This window comes from Oncorhynchus mykiss, chromosome 10 (assembly GCF_057628025.1).
Source record: "Oncorhynchus mykiss isolate SJ-2025 chromosome 10, ASM5762802v1, whole genome shotgun sequence".
Taxonomy (NCBI): Eukaryota; Metazoa; Chordata; class Actinopteri; order Salmoniformes; family Salmonidae; genus Oncorhynchus; species Oncorhynchus mykiss.
The window spans coordinates 82,146,182-82,163,522 of NC_143031.1; the positions used below are offsets into that span (position 1 = coordinate 82,146,182).

General features: G+C 43.8%; 1 protein-coding gene across 3 annotated transcripts in view; it reads left to right on the forward strand.

Annotated features, from left to right (window-relative positions):
- Positions 1 to 10,966: 10,966 nt before the first annotated feature.
- LOC110516467 (receptor-type tyrosine-protein phosphatase delta) overlaps positions 10,967 to 17,341 on the forward strand; it is a 181,708-nt gene continuing 175,333 nt past the window's right edge. For all 3 annotated transcript variants that reach the window (XM_090188107.1, XM_090188104.1, XM_090188106.1), the window contains exon 1: positions 10,967 to 11,113. In XM_090188107.1, the coding sequence (XP_090044233.1) occupies positions 11,023 to 11,113 (91 nt within the window). In that variant the 5' untranslated portion in view covers positions 10,967 to 11,022. The remainder of the gene's footprint in view (positions 11,114 to 17,341) is intronic.

Sequence of the window (17,341 nt, forward strand, 5' to 3'; positions counted from 1 at the left end):
CACTGAATGTCTTATGGGATCACTGCTAGACTAGAGAAACCCAATACCACACTGAATGTCTTATGGGATCACCGCTAGACTAGAGGAACCCAATAACACACTGAATGTTGTATGGGATCACTGCTAGACTAGAGACACCAAATAACACACTGAATGTCGTATGGGATCACTGCTAGACTAGAGAAACCCAATAACACACTGAATGTCGTATGGGATCACTGCTAGACTAGAGAAACCCAATAACACACTGAATGTCGTATGGGATCACTGCTAGACTAGAGAAACCCAATAACACACTGAATGTCGTATGGGATCACTGCTAGACTAGAGAAACCCAATAACACACTGAATGTCTTATGGGATCACTGCTAGACTAGAGAAACCCAATAACACACTGAATGTCTTATGGGATCACTGCTAGACTAGAGAAACCCAATAACACACTGAATGTCTTATGGGATCACTGCTAGACTAGAGACACCCAATAACACACTGAATGTCGTATGGGATCACTGCTAGACTAGAGAAACCCAATAACACACTGAATGTCTTATGGGATCACTGCTAGACTAGAGAAACCCAATAACACACTGAATGTCTTATGGGATCACTGCTAGACTAGAGACACCCAATAACACACTGAATGTCTTATGGGATCACTGCTAGACTAGAGAAACCCAATAACACACTGAATGTCTTATGGGATCACTGCTAGACTAGAGACACCCAATAACACACTGAATGTCTTATGGGATCACTGCTAGACTAGAGAAACCCAATAACACACTCAATGTCTTATGGGATCACTGCTAGACTAGAGAAACCCAATAACACACTGAATGTCTTATGGGATCACTGCTAAACTAGAGAAACCCAATAACACACTGAATGTCTTATGGGATCACTGCTAGACTAGAGACACCCAATAACACACTGAATGTCTTATGGGATCACTGCTAGACTAGAGAAACCCAATAACACACTGAATGTCTTATGGGATCACTGCTAGACTAGAGAAACCCAATACCACACTGAATGTCTTATGGGATCACCGCTAGACTAGAGGAACCCAATAACACACTGAATGTCGTATGGGATCACTGCTAGACTAGAGACACCCAATACCACACTGAATGTCGTATGGGATCACTGCTAGACTAGAGAAACCCAATAACACACTGAATGTCGTATGGGATCACTGCTAGACTAGAGAAACCCAATAACACACTGAATGTCGTATGGGATCACTGCTAGACTAGAGAAACCCAATAACACACTGAATGTCGTATGGGATCACTGCTAGACTAGAGAAACCCAATAACACACTGAATGTCTTATGGGATCACTGCTAGACTAGAGAAACCCAATAACACACTGAATGTCTTATGGGATCACTGCTAGACTAGAGAAACCCAATAACACACTGAATGTCTTATGGGATCACTGCTAGACTAGAGAAACCCAATAACACACTGAATGTCTTATGGGATCACTGCTAGACTAGAGAAACCCAATAACACACTGAATGTCTTATGGGATCACTGCTAGACTAGAGACACCCAATAACACACTGAATGTCTTATGGGATCACTGCTAGACTAGAGAAACCCAATAACACACTGAATGTCTTATGGGATCACTGCTAGACTAGAGACACCCAATAACACACTGAATGTCTTATGGGATCACTGCTAGACTAGAGAAACCCAATAACACACTCAATGTCTTATGGGATCACTGCTAGACTAGAGAAACCCAATAACACACTGAATGTCTTATGGGATCACTGCTAAACTAGAGAAACCCAATAACACACTGAATGTCTTATGGGATCACTGCTAGACTAGAGACACCCAATAACACACTGAATGTCGTATGGGATCACTGCTAGACTAGAGACACCCAATAACACACTGAATGTCTTATGGGATCACTGCTAGACTAGAGAAACCCAATAACACACTGAATGTCGTATGGGATCACTGCTAGACTAGAGAAACCCAATAACACACTGAATGTCTTATGGGATCACTGCTAGACTAGAGAAACCCAATAACACACTGAATGTCTTATGGGATCACTGCTAGACTAGAGAAACCCAATAACACACTGAATGTCTTATGGGATCACTGCTAGACTAGAGAAACCCAATAACACACTGGATGTCTTATGGGATCACTGCTAGACTAGAGAAACCCAATACCACACTGAATGTCTTATGGGATCACTGCTAGACTAGAGACACCCAATACCACACTGAATGTCTTATGGGATCACCGCTAGACTAGAGAAACCCAATAACACACTGGATGTCTTATGGGATAGAGGAGGCAGGTAGTCTAGTGGTTAGAGGAGGCAGGTAGTCTAGTGGTTAGAGGAGGCAGGTAGCCTAGTGGTTAGAGGAGGCAGGTAGTCTAGTGGTTAGAGGAGGCAGGTAGCCTAGTGGTTAGAGGAGGCAGGTAGCCTAGTGGTTAGAGGAGGCAGGTAGCCTGGTGGTTAGAGGAGGCAGGTAGTCTAGTGGTTAGAGGAGGCAGGTAGCCTGGTGGTTAGAGGAGGGAGGTAGCCTGGTGGTTAGAGGAGGCAGGTAGCCTAGTGGTTAGAGGAGGCAGGTAGTCTAGTGGTTAGAGTGTAGAGGAGGCAGGTAGCCTAGTGGTTAGAGGAGGGAGGTAGTCTAGTGGTTAGAGTGTAGAGGAGGCAGGTAGCCTAGTGGTTAGAGGAGGCAGGTAGCCTAGTGGTTAGAGGAGTCAGGTAGCGTAGTGGTTAGAGGAGGCAGGTAGTCTAGTGGTTAGATTGTAGAGGAGGCAGGTAGCCTGGTGGTTAGAGGAGGCAGGTAGTCTAGTGGTTAGAGGTGGCAGGTAGCCTAGTGTTTAGAGGAGGCAGGTAGCCTAGTGGTTAGAGGAGGCAGGTAGCCTAGTGGTTAGAGGAGGCAGGTAGTCTACTGATTAGAGGAGGCAGGCAGCCTGGTGGTTAGAGGAGGCAGGTAGCCTGGTGGTTAGAGGAGGCAGGTAGCCTGGTGGTTAGAGGAGGCAGGTAGCCTAGTGGTTAGAGGAGGCAGGTAGCCTAGTGGTTAGAGGAGGCAGGTAGCCTGGTGGTTAGAGGAGGCAGGTAGCCTGGTGGTTAGAGGAGGCAGGTAGCCTAGTGGTTAGAGGAGGCAGGTAGTCTAGTGGTTAGAGGAGGCAGGTAGCCTGGTGGTTAGAGGAGGCAGGTAGTCTAGTGGTTAGAGGAGGCAGGTAGTCTAGCGGTTAGAGGAGGGAGGCAGTTAGCCTAGTGGTTAGAGGAGGCAGGTAGCCTGGTGGTTAGAGGAGGCAGGTAGCCTAGTGGTTAGAGGAGGCAGGTAGCCTAGTGGTTAGAGGAGGGAGGTAGCATAGTGGTTAGAGGAGGCAGGTAGCCTGGTGGTTAGAGGAGGCAGGTAGCCTGGTGGTTAGAGGAGGCAGGTAGCCTGGTGGTTAGAGGAGGCAGGTAGCCTAGTGGTTAGAGGAGGCAGGTAGCCTAGTGGTTAGAGGAGGGAGGTAGCATAGTGGTTAGAGGAGGCAGGTAGTCTAGTGGTTAGAGGAGGCAGGTAGCCTGGTGGTTAGAGGAGGGAGGTAGCCTGGTGGTTAGAGGTGGCAGGTATTCTAGTGGTTAGAGGAGGGAGGTAGTCTAGTGGTTAGAGTGTAGAGGAGGCAGGTAGCCTAGTGGTTAGAGGAGGCAGGTAGCCTGGTGGCTAGAGGAGGCAGGTAGTCTAGTGGTTAGAGGAGGCAGGTAGTCTAGTGGTTAGAGGAGGCAGTTAGCCTAGTGGTTAGAGGAGGCAGGTAGCCTAGTGGTTAGAGGAGGCAGGTAGCCTAGTGGTTAGAGGAGGCAGGTAGCCTAGTGGTTAGAGGAGGCAGGTAGCCTGGTGGTTAGAGGAGGCAGGTAGCCTAGTGGTTGGAGGAGACAGGTAGCCTGATGGTTAGAGGAGGCAGGTAGCCTGGTGGTTAGAGGAGACAGGTAGCCTTGTGGTTAGAGGAGGCAGGTAGCCTAGTGGTTAGAGGAGACAGGTAGCCTGGTGGTTAGAGGAGGCAGGTAGCCTGGTGGTTAGAGGAGGCAGGTAGTCTAGTGACAAAGTAGAAATTGTGCGTTCTGCTCCTGAACAAGGCGGTTAACCCACTGTTCCCTGGTACGTTGTCGTTGTACACAATAATTTGTTTTTAACTGACTTGCCTGGTTAAATTAAGGTTATACATAGTGAGTTAGGGAAAACTAGGTTATCCCAAAGCAATTGTTTTTGGACCCAACCAAGTGTAAAATCCAGAGAGGGGTGTTCCTGTGTTGGCTGTGTAGCTCAGATAGAGATGAGAGGTCTTATCCTCCTCCCCTGAGTCGTTAATCAGTTGGTCTCTCCCTCACCCATGGTTTGTTGAGGATCAGGGATTAGGATATGCACTGCACACACACGCACGCACACACTCTCTTTCTCTCTCTCTCTCTCTCTCTCTCTCTCTCTCTCTCTCTCTCTTTCTCTCTCTCTCTCTCGATCCCTTTCTCTCCTCTCTCTACTCTCTCTCTCTCTCCGTCTCTCTCTTTCTGTCGCTCTCTCTCTCTCCCTTTTTCTCCTCTATCTACTCCCTGCCTCTCTCTCTCTCTCTTTCTCTTTCTCTCCTCTATCTACTCCCTGTCTATGTCTCTCTCTCTCTCTCTCTGTCTCTTTCTCTCCTCTATCTACTCCCTGTCTCTCTCTCTCTCTCTCTCTCTCTCTCTCTCTCTCTCTCTCTCTCTCTCTCTCTGTCTCTTTCTCTCCTCTATCAACTCCCTGTCTCTCTCTCTCTCTCTCTCTCTCTCTCTCTCTCTCTGTCTCTTTCTCTCCTCTATCTACTCCCTGTCTCTCTCTCTCTCTGTCTCTTTCTCTCCTCTTATCTACTCCCTGTCTCTCTCTCTCTCTCTCTCTCTCTGTCTCTTTCTCTCCTCTATCTACTCCCTGTCTCTCTCTCTCTCTCTCTCTCTCTTTCTCTCCTCTATCTACTCCCTGTCTCTCTCTCTCTCTCTGTCTCTTTCTCTCCTCTATCTACTCCCTGTCTCTCTCTCTCTCTCTCTTTCTGTGTCTTTTTCTCTCCTCCATCTACTCCCTGTCTCTGTCTCTCTCTCAAATCAAACATTGATAAACTCTCATATCTGAATAGTGACCTGTTGCCATGAGGAGAAATGCAACCAGTAGAACATCATCAACATTGCAAATACCCCCAATATGTTTCTGTTTATTTCTCTTCCCCTACTATTCATACTACCACTATGTCTACATTACTAAAACACTGTATTCCCCTACTATTCATCCTACCACTATGTCTACATTACTAAAACACTGTATTCCCCTACTATTCATACTATCACTATGTCCACATTACTAAAACACTGTATTCCCCCTACTATTCATACTACCACTATGTCCACATTACTAAAACACTGTATTCCCCTACTATTCATACTATCACTATGTCCACATTACTAAAACACTGTACACAGCTGACTATATAACAATATGAACTCTTTAATTCTAATAGGGAGGGAAAAAGAGAGACAGAAAAACAGCTTCTATCTCAAGGCCATCAGACTGTTAAACAGCCACCACTAGCACAGAGAGGCTGCTGCCTACTTACAGACTTGAAATCATTGGTCACTTTAATAATGATGTTTACATATCTTGCATTACTCATCTCATACGTACATGCTGCATTTTATACCATCTATTGAATCTTGTCTATGCAGCACGGCTATCGCTCCTCCGTACAGTTATAGGTACAGTGCTTTGCGAAAGTATTCGGCCCCCTTGAACTTTACGACCTTTTGTCACATTTCAGGCTTCAAACATAAAGATATAAAACTGTATTTTATTGTGAAGAATCAACAACAAGTGGGACACAATCATGAAGTGGAACGACATTTATTGGATATTTCAAACTTTTTTAACAAATCAAAAACTGAAAAATTGGGCGTGCAAAATTATTCAGCCCCCTTAAGTTAATACTTTGTAGCGCCACCTTTTGCTGCGATTACAGCTGTAAGTTGCTTGGGGTATGTCTCTATCAGTTTTGCACATCGAGAGACTGAAATTTTTTCCCATTCCTCCTTGCAAAACAGCTCGAGCTCAGTGAGGTTGGATGGAGAGCATTTGTGAACAGCAGTGGACTTTGACTTGGCCATTCTAACACCTGGATATGTTTATTTTTGAACCATTCCATTGTAGATTTTGCTTTATGTTTTGGATCATTGTCTTGTTGGAAGACAAATCTCCGTCCCAGTCTCAGGTCTTTTGCAGACTCCATCAGGTTTTCTTCCAGAATGGTCCTGTATTTGGCTCCATCCATCTTCCCATCAATTTTAACCATCTTCCCTGTCCCTGCTGAAGAAAAGCAGGCCCAAACCATGATGCTGCCACCACCATGTTTGACAGTGGGGATGGTGTGTTCAGGGTGATGAGCTGTGTTGCTTTTACGCCAAACATAACGTTTTGCATTGTTGCCAAAAAGTTCCATTTTGGTTTCATCTGACCAGAGCACCTTCTTCCACATGTCTCCCATGTGGCTTGTGGCAAACTTTAAACAACACTTTTTATGGATATCTTTAAGAAATGGCTTTCTTCTTGCCACTCTTCCATAAAGGCCAGATTTGTGCAATATACGACTGATTGTTGTCCTATGGACAGAGTCTCCCACCTCAGCTGTAGATCTCTGCAGTTCATCCAGAGTGATCATGGGCCTCTTGGCTGCATCTCTGATCAGTCTTCTCCTTCCTTGTATGAGCTGAAAGTTTAGAGGGACGGCCAGGTCTTGGTAGATTTGCAGTGGTCTGATACTCCTTCCATTTCAATATTATCGCTTGCACAGTGCTCCTTGGGATGTTTAAAGCTTGGGAAATCTTTTTGTATCCAAATCCGGCTTTAAACTTCTTCACAACAGTATCTCGGACCTGCCTGGTGTGTTCCTTGTTCTTCATGATGCTCTCTGCGCTTTTAACGGACCTCTGAGCTATCACAGTGCAGGTGCATTTATACGGAGACTTGATTACACACAGGTGGATTGTATTTATCATCATTAGTCATTTAGGTCAACATTGGATCATTCAGAGATCCTCACTGAACTTCTGGAGAGAGTTTGCTGCACTGAAAGTAAAGGGGCTGAATAATTTTGCACGCCCAATTTTTCAGTTTTTGATTTGTTAAAAAAGTTTGAAATATCCAATAAATGTCGTCCCACTTCATGATTGTGTCCCACTTGTTGTTGATTCTTCACAAAAAAGTACAATTTTATATCTTTATGTTTGAAGCCTGAAATGTGGCAAAAGGTCGCAAAGTTCAAGGGGGCCGAATACTTTCGCAAGGCACTGTACATATTCTCATTCACCCCTTTATTAGGTCTGTGTGTATTAGGTATTTGTTGTGGAATTGTTAGATATTACTGCACGGTTTGAACTAGAAGCACAAGCATTTCGCTACACTCACATTAACATCTGCTACCCATGTGTATGTTACAAATAACATAGAGACAGAGAGAGAGAGAGAGAGAGAGACTGAATGGGCAGACAGAGAGAGAGAGAGAGAGAGAGAGAGAGGACTGAATGGGCAGACAGAGAGAGAGAGAGAGAGAGACTGAATGGGCAGACAGAGAGAGAGAGAGAGAGAGAGAGAGAGAGAGAGAGACTGATTGGACAGACAGAGAGAGAGAGAGAGAGAGAGAGAGACTGAATGGGCAGACAGAGAGAGAGAGAGAGAGAGAGAGACTGAATGGGCAGACAGAGAGAGAGAGAGAGAGAGAGAGAGAGAGAGAGAGAGACTGAATGGACAGAGAGAGAAAGAGAGAGAGAGAGAGACTGAATGGACAGAGAGAGATAGAGAGAGAGACTGAATGGACAGAGAGAGAGAGAGAGAGAGACTGAATGGACATACAGAGAGAGACTGAATGGACAGAGAGAGAGAGAGAGAGAGACTGAATGGACAGAGAGAGAGAGAGAGAGAGACTGAATGGGCAGACAGAGAGAGAGAGAGAGAAAGAGAGAGAGAGAGAGACTGAATGGACAGAGAGAGAAAGAGAGAGAGAGGAGAGAGAGAGAGAGAGAGAGACTGAATGGACATACAGAGAGAGACTGAATGGACAGAGAGAGATAGAGAGAGAGAGAGAGAGAGAGAGAGAGAGACTGAATGGACATACAGAGAGAGACTGAATGGACAGAGAGAGAGAGAGAGAGAGAGAGAGAGACTGAATGAACAGACAGAGAGAGAGATGGAGAACACTGTGTTACTAGGAAGAGAGGCAGAGTAAATGAAAGTGTGAGTAAAAGAGAGAAAGAAAGGAAACATCCTGGACTGTGTGTATCCCTTGCAACACACACTCACCCCACACACAAACACACACAAATACACATGCTCACACCACCGGAAGCATTTGGGTGAGTCCTGTGTGTGTGTGTGTGTGTGTGTGTGTGTGTGTGTGTGTGTGTGTGTGTGTGTGTGTGCGCGTGTGTGTTTTCTGTGATGCAGCAAAGACACAGAACAGGGAAACATCCTTTATATTCTCCAGTAAAAAATTAAACATTGATGTTGTTGCTATATAACCTACCTCTATGGCGCTGGCCAGCTTGCACACACACACACACACACACACACACACACACACACACACACACACACACACACACACACACACACTGATGGGTCCTCTGGCTGTGTGTGTAGTTAATGAGGTGAGGACAGCTGCACTGCAGGAGTGAGAACCCAGCAAACCAACATTGATTCTGTGAAAGTTCCCAGAACATTTGTTGCTGTTGCTGCAAAAAAAAAAAAAAAAACTAAACTGTTTAGTTGCTGATGATGATGAAAATTCTCCTGATGCTGCAAGAACGTTCGGCAGAACGTTTCTATTACGTTGAGTTGTGTTCTAAAATAAAACGTTACTGGTACGTTACGTCACGTTGGGGAAATGTTCTGTGGTGGTTAAAGGGGAAGGGGACATTTGAGTTAATGTTAGGAGAACATTCCAAGGATATTTCATTAAAAAATACATCTGTATTGTAATGTTTTTGGGACGTTATCAAAGTAATGTTAGATAAAAACCCTAACTAGAACCTAATGGGAATCTAATGTTCTGGGAATGTTCCAGGTTTGCTGGGAAGGGTCCTGCAGGCAGGTTGATGGAGACATTTGAAGTGTGTGTGTGTGTGTGTGTGTGTGTGTGTGTGTGTGTGTGTGTGTGTGGTGTACGAGGTAAAAGACTCAGTAGACTGACTTCACCCTCCCCCCCTCTCTCTCTCTCTCTGTCTCTCTCTCTCTCTCTCTCTGTCTCTCTCCCCTCTCTCTCTGTATCTCTCTCTCTCTCCCCTCTCCCTCTCTCTCTCTCTCTCTCTCTCTCTCTCTCTCTCTCTCTATGTCTCTCTAATATGGTCATACATTGGGCAGGAGGTTAGGAAGTGCAGCTCAGTTTCCACCTCATTTTGTGGGCAGTGAGCACATAGCCTGTCTTCTCTTGAGAGCCATGTCTGCCTACGGCGGCCTTTCTCAATAGCAATGCTATGCTCACTGAGTTTTTACATAGTCAAAAGCTTTCCTTAATTGTAGGTCAGTCACAGTGGTCAGGTATTCTGCCGCTGTGTACTCTCTGTTTAGGGTCAGTCACAGTGGTCAGGTATTCTGCCACTGTGTACTCTCTGTTTAAGGGCCAAATAGCTTCTAGTTTGCTCTGTTTTTTTTGTTAATTCTTTCCAATGTGTCAAGTAATTATCTTTTTGTTTTCTCATGATTTGCTTGGGTCTAATTGTGTTGCTATCCTGGGGCTCTGTGGGGCGTGTTTGTGTTTGTGAACAGAGCCCCAGGACCAGCTTGTTTAGGGGACTCTTCTCCAGGTTCATCTCTCTGTAGGTGATGGCTTTGTTATGTAAGGTTTGGGAATCGCTTCCTTTTAGGTGGTTGTAGATTTTAACGGCTCCTTCCTGGATTTTGATAATTAGTGGGTATCGGCCTAATTCTGCTCTGCATGCATTATTTGGTGTTCTACGTTGTACACGGAGGATATTTTTGCAGAATTCTGCATGCAGAGTCTAAATTTGGTGTTTGTCCCATTTTGTGAAGTCTTGGTTGGTGAGCTGACCCCAGACCTCACAACCATAAAGGGCAATGGGCTCTATGACTGATTCAAGTATTTTTAGCCAGATCCTAATTGGTATGTTGAATTTTATGTTCATTTTGATAGCATAGAATGCCCTTCTTGCCTTGTCTCTCAGATCGTTCACAGCTTTGTGGAAGTTACCTGTGGCGCTGATGTTTAGGCCAAGGTATGTATAGTTTTTTGTGTGCTCTAGGGCAACGGTGTCTAGATGGAATTTGTATTTGTGGTCCTGGTGACTGGACCTTTTTTTGGAACACCATTATTTTGGTCATTCTGAGATTTACTGTCAGGGCCCAGGTCTGACAGAATCTGTGCATAAGATCTAGGTGCTGCTGTAGGCCCTCCTTGGTTGGTGACAGAAGCACCAGATCATCAGCAAACAGCAGACATTTGACTTCAGACTCTAGTAGGGTGGGGTGGGGTGCTGCAGAGTTTTCTAGTGCCCGCGCCAATTCGTTGCTTCTCTCTCTCTCTCTCTCTCTCTCTCTCTCTCTCTCTCTCTCTCTCTCTCTCTCTCTCTCTCTCTCTCTCTCTCTCTCTCTCTCTCTCTCTCTCTCTCTCTCTCTCTCTCTCTCTCTCTCTCTCTCTCTCTCTCTCTCTCTCTCTCTCTCTCTCTCTCTCTCTCTCTCTCTCTCCTCTCTCTCTCTCTCTCTCTCTCTCTCTCTCTCTCTCTCTCTCTCTCTCTCTCTCTCTCTCTCTCTCTCTCTCTCTCTCTCTCTCTCTCTCTCTCTCTCTCTCTCTCTCTCTCTCTCTCTCTCTCTCTCTCTCTCTCTGGTTGATTAGTAATGGAACAGTGAATCTGATTTGAACATGAAAAATATGATAAATAAATGTAATGTTTATAATTTCTCCCTCTGTCCAGGTTGTGAGGGCTCTTCTTGTCTTCTATTGGCCAGTGAGGCTGTGAGGTCACGGCATGTGGATTACTACTTATCCCATGATGCTATCTGCCAGGCCGGGCTACTTCCTGCTGCTGCTCAGCTTCCTGCTCCTCGCTGACGCAGACTGTGAGTTGACCACACACACACACACACACAAAAAAACGGACACATACACACACACACTATTGTAGTACAGCTTCAAGCTCCTGAGTGAGTGATGCTGAATGGATATGATTACCTCCTTGGCCAACCCCCTCTGTTTCTCTCTCTCTCTCTGTCTCTCTCTCTCTCTCTCTCTCTCTCTCTCTCTCTCTCTCTCTCTCTCTGTCTCTCTCTCTCTCTCTCTCTCTCTGTCTCTCTCTCTCTCTCTCCCTGTCTCTCTCTATCTCTCTTCTAATGATGGAGGTCACAGGTCAAAGTAAGAAGCAAAAGAGGGAGAGGGAAGGAGAGGAGAGGAAGGGAGGAGAGAGAGAGCGAGAGAGACACCAGGACTAAGAGAGAGGGAAGGGAGGAGAGAAAAGGAGAGGAAGGGAGAAGATAGAAGGAGAGGAAGGGAGGAGAGAGAAGGAGAGGAAGGGAGGAGAGGGAAGGAGAGATAGAAAATTCCCAAAACAATTAATTTAACAGTATTGATTTTGTTATTATGTTTGAGCAAAAGAACACAGCATTAGCTTTGGAAAAATGCATAGAATTGAATTGCCGGACATTAGCTTCTCAGCTCCATGGAGAAATCACTGCCAAGGTGGAGGTTGTCACATCCACCACCTATGTTGATCTAGAGAGAGAGAGAGAGAGAAAATTAACATTATTAAAACGCGTCTAGCCTGTCTATCTATGGGTAACAGGGTTGACTTGTTATTCTGGTATGTCTGTCTATGGGTAACATGGTTGACTTGTTATTCTGGTCTGTCTGTCTATGGGTAACAGGTTTGACTTGTTATTCTAGCCTGTCTATCTATGGGTAACAGGGTTGACTTGTTATTCTGGTATGTCTGTCTATGGGTAACAGGGTTGACTTGTTATTCTGGCCTGTCTGTCTATGGGTAACAGGGTTGACTTGTTATTCTAGCCTGTCTATCTATGGGTAACAGGGTTGACTTGTTATTCTAGCCTGTCTGTCTATGGGTAACAGGGTTGACTTGTTATTCTGGTCTGTCTGTCTATGGGTAACAGGGTTGACTTGTTATTCTAGCCTGTCTATCTATGGGTAACAGGGTTGACTTGTTATTCTAGCCTGTCTGTCTATGGGTAACAGGGTTGACTTGTTATTCTGGTCTGTCTGTCTATGGGTAACAGGGTTGACTTGTTATTCTAGCCTGTCTATCTATGGGTAACAGGGTTGACTTGTTATTCTAGCCTGTCTGTCTATGGGTAACAGGGTTGACTTGTTATTCTGGTCTGTCTGTCTATGGGTAACAGGGTTGACTTGTTATTCTAGCCTGTCTGTCTATGGGTAACAGGGTTTACTTGTTATTTTAGCCTGTCTATCTATGGGTAACAGGGTTGACTTGTTATTCTAGCCTGTCTATCTATGGGTAACAGGGTTGACTTGTTATTCTAGCCTGTCTGTCTATGGGTAACAGGGTTGACTTGTTAGTCTGGCCTGTCTGTCTATGGGTAACAGGGTTGACTTGTTATTCTGGCCTGTCTGTCTATGGGTAACAGAGTTGACTTGTTATTCTGGCCTGTCTGTCTATGGTGTAACAGAGTTGACTTGTTATTCTAGCCTGTCTGCCTATGGGTAACAGGGTTGATGTGTTATTCTAGCCTGTCTGCCTAGGGGTAACAGGGTTGACTTGTTATTCTGGCCTGTCTATGGGTAACAGGGTTGACTTGTTATTCTAGCCTGTCTGTCTATGGGTAACAGAGTTGATGTGTTATTCTAGCCTGTCTGCCTAGGGGTAACAGGGTTGACTTGTTATTCTGGTCTGTCTATGGGTAACAGGGTTGACTTGTTATTCTAGCCTGTCTATCTATGGGTAACAGAGTTGACTTGTTATTCTAGCCTGTCTGTCTATGAGTAACAGGGTTGACTTGTTATTCTAGCCTGTCTATCTATGGGTAACAGGGTTGACTTGTTAGTCTGGCCTGTCTGTCTATGGGTAACAGGGTTGACTTGTTATTCTGGCCTGTCTGTCTATGGGTAACAGAGTTGATGTGTTATTCTGGCCTGTCTATCTATGGGTAACAGAGTTGACTTGTTAGTCTGGCCTGTCTGTCTATGGGTAACAGGGTTGACTTGTTATTCTGGCCTGTCTGTCTATGGGTAACAGAGTTGACTTGTTATTCTGGCCTGTCTGTCTATGGGTAACAGGGTTGACTTGTTATTCTGGTCTGTCTATGGGTAACAGGGTTGACTTGTTATTCTAGCCTGTCTATCTATGGGTAACAGAGTTGACTTGTTATTCTAGCCTGTCTGTCTATGAGTAACAGGGTTGACTTGTTATTCTAGCCTGTCTATCTATGGGTAACAGGGTTGACTTGTTAGTCTGGCCTGTCTGTCTATGGGTAACAGGGTTGACTTGTTATTCTGGCCTGTCTGTCTATGGGTAACAGAGTTGACGTGTTATTCTGGCCTGTCTATCTATGGGTAACAGAGTTGACTTGTTAGTCTGGCCTGTCTGTCTATGGGTAACAGGGTTGACTTGTTATTCTGGCCTGTCTGTCTATGGGTAACAGGGTTGACTTGTTATTCTAGCCTGTCTGTCTATGGGTAACAGGGTTGATGTGTTATTCTAGCCTGTCTGTCTATGGGTAACAGGGTTGACTTGTTATTCTAGCCTGTCTGTCTATGGGTAACAGGGTTGACTTGTTATTCTAGCCTGTCTGTCTATGGGTAACAGGGTTGACTTGTTATTCTAGCCTGTCTGTCTATAAGTAACAGGGTTGATGTGTCATTCTAGCCTGTCTGTCTATGGGTAACAGGGTTGACTTGTTATTCTAGCCTGTCTGTCTATGGGTAACAGGGTTGACTTGTTATTCTAGCCTGTCTGTCTATGGGTAACAGGGTTGACTTGTTATTCTAGCCTGTCTGTCTATGGGTAACAGGGTTGATGTGTTATTCTAGTCTGTCTATGGGTAACAGGGTTGACTTGTTATTCTGGCCTGTCTATCTATGGGTAACAGGGTTGACTTGTTGTTCTGGCCTGTCTATCTATGGGTAACAGGGTTGACTTGTTATTCTGGCCTGTCTATCTATGGGTAACAGGGTTGATGTGTTATTCTAGCCTGTCTGTCTATAGGTAACAGGGTTGACTTGTTATTCTAGCCTGTCTATCTATGGATAACAGGGTTGACTTGTTAATCTAGCCTGTCTGTCTATGAGTAACAGGGTTGATGTGTTATTCTAGCCTGTCTGTCTATAGGTAACAGGGTTGACTTGTTATTCTAGCCTGTCTATCTATGGGTAACAGGGTTGACTTGTTATTCTAGCCTGTCTATCTATGGATAACAGGGTTGACTTGATATTCTAGCCTGTCTGTCTATGGGTAACAGGGTTGACTTGTTATTCTAGCCTGTCTGTCTATAGGTAACAGGGTTGACTTGTTATTCTAGCCTGTCTATCTATGGGTAACAGGGTTGATGTGTTATTCTGGCCTGTCTGTCTATAGGTAACAGGGTTGACTTGTTATTCTAGTCTGTCTATAGGTAACAGGGTTGACTTGTTATTCTAGCCTGTCTGTCTATAGGTAACAGGGTTGACTTGTTATTCTGGCCTGTCTGTCTATAGGTAACAGGGTTGACTTGTTATTCTAGCCTGTCTGTCTATGGGTAACAGGGTTGACTTGTTATTCTAGCCTGTCTGTCTATAGGTAACAGGGTTGACTTGTTATTCTGGCCTGTCTGTCTATGGGTAACAGGGTTGACTTGTTATTCTCGAAACGCTCTCAGTTTTCCACCACAAAACACCAGAAACACCAGAAAACAGTCAAAGAGACGAGAACCAACTCATCTGCAATTACGCTGTGATTTGACTATTAGATGTAAAAAATGTATTTTTATAAGAAAATAATATTTTAAAAGGAATATTTTCATCATATTAAAAAGGAGAGTTCAGTAAACAGGGTTGACCTTCATAAAATTATCACAGATAAATAAATTAAAATCACCAATCTCATCATCTTCAGAAATTACTTTTTGTCAAAGTAACACGATAAGTAGGGCTTCACAATGATGGTGGATAACTTGGGAGAGATTTTTTTTGGGGGGGGGGGGTTTAAGTGGGTTCAAATCTTCCTTGAAAGTCACAGACCGGGCACAGAGGCACATGTCACTTTAGATTTATTCACATTACAAATATTTATTGAATTTTCTATGTGGTCTATATCAAAGGGCACTTCATTTAATCTAACAGGCTTTCACATGCCATAGTGGTGCACCAGCTCTACTTAACCATAGCAAAGGATCTCTACTTAACCATAGCAAAGGATCTCTACTTAACCATAGCAAAGGGAATAGATCTCTACTTAACCATAGCAAAGGGAATAGATCTCTACTTAACCATAGCAAAGGGAATAGATCTCTACTTAACCATAGCAAAGGGAATAGATCTCTACTTAACCATAGCAAAGGATCTCTACTTAACCATAGCAAAGGGAATAGATCTCTACTTAACCATAGCAAAGGGAATAGATCTCTACTTAACCATAGCAAATGATCTCTACTTAACCATAGCAAAGGATCTCTACTTAACCATAGCAAAGGGAAGAGATCTCTACTTAACCATAGCAAAGGATCTCTACTTAACCATAGCAAAGGGAAGATATCTCTACTTAACCATAGCAAAGGGAATAGATCTCTACTTAACCATAGCAAAGGGAATAGATCTCTACTTAACCATAGCAAAGGGAAGAGATCTCTACTTAACCATAGCAAAGGGAATAGATCTCTACTTAACCATAGCAAAGGGAAGAGATCTCTACTTAACCATAGCAAATGATCTCTACTTAACCATAGCAAAGGATCTCTACTTAACCATAGCAAAGGGAAGAGATCTCTACTTAACCATAGCAAAGGATCTCTACTTAACCATAGCAAAGGGAATAGATCTCTACTTAACCATAGCAAAGGGAATATATCTCTACTTAACCATAGCAAAGGGAATAGATCTCTACTTAACCATAGCAAAGGGAATAGATCTCTACTTAACCATAGCAAAGGGAAGAGATCTCTACTTAACCATAGCAAAGGGAATAGATCTCTACTTAACCATAGCAAAGGGAATAGATCTCTACTTAACCATAGCAAAGGGAATAGATCTCTACTTAACCATAGCAAAGGGAAGAGATCTCTACTTAACCATAGCAAAGGGAAGAGATCTCTACTTAACCATAGCAAATGATCTCTACTTAACCATAGAAAAGGATCTCTACTTAACCATAGCAAAGGGAAGAGATCTCTACTTAACCATAGCAAAGGATCTCTACTTAACCATAGCAAAGGGAAGAGATCTCTACTTAACCATAGCAAAGGATCTCTACTTAACCATAGCAAAGGGAATAGATCTCTACTTAACCATAGCAAAGGGAATATATCTCTACTTAACCATAGCAAAGGGAATAGATCTCTACTTAACCATAGCAAAGGGAATAGATCTCTACTTAACCATAGCAAAGGGAATAGATCTCTACTTAACCATAGCAAAGGGAAGAGATCTCTACTTAACCATAGCAAAGGGAAGAGATCTCTACTTAACCATAGCAAATGATCTCTACTTAACCATAGAAAAGGATCTCTACTTAACCATAGCAAAGGGAAGAGATCTCTACTTAACCATAGCAAAGGATCTCTACTTAACCATAGCAAAGGGAAGAGATCTCTACTTAACCATAGCAAAGGATCTCTACTTAACCATAGCAAAGGGAATAGATCTCTACTTAACCATAGCAAAGGGAATATATCTCTACTTAACCATAGCAAAGGGAATAGATCTCTACTTAACCATAGCAAAGGGAATAGATCTCTACTTAACCATAGCAAAGGGAATAGATCTCTACTTAACCATAGCAAAGGGAATAGATCTCTACTTAACCATAGCAAAGGGAAGAGATCTCTACTTAACCATAGCAAAGGGAAGAGATCTCTACTTAACCATAGCAAATGATCTCTACTTAACCATAGAAAAGGATCTCTACTTAACCATAGCAAAGGGAAGAGATCTCTACTTAACCATAGCAAAGGATCTCTACTTAACCATAGCAAAGGGAAGAGATCTCTACTTAACCATAGCAAAGGATCTCTACTTAACCATAGCAAAGGGAAGAGATCTCTACTTAACCATAGCAAAGGATCTCTACTTAACCATAGCAAAGAGAATAGATCTCTACTTAACCATAGCAAAGGGAATAGATCTCT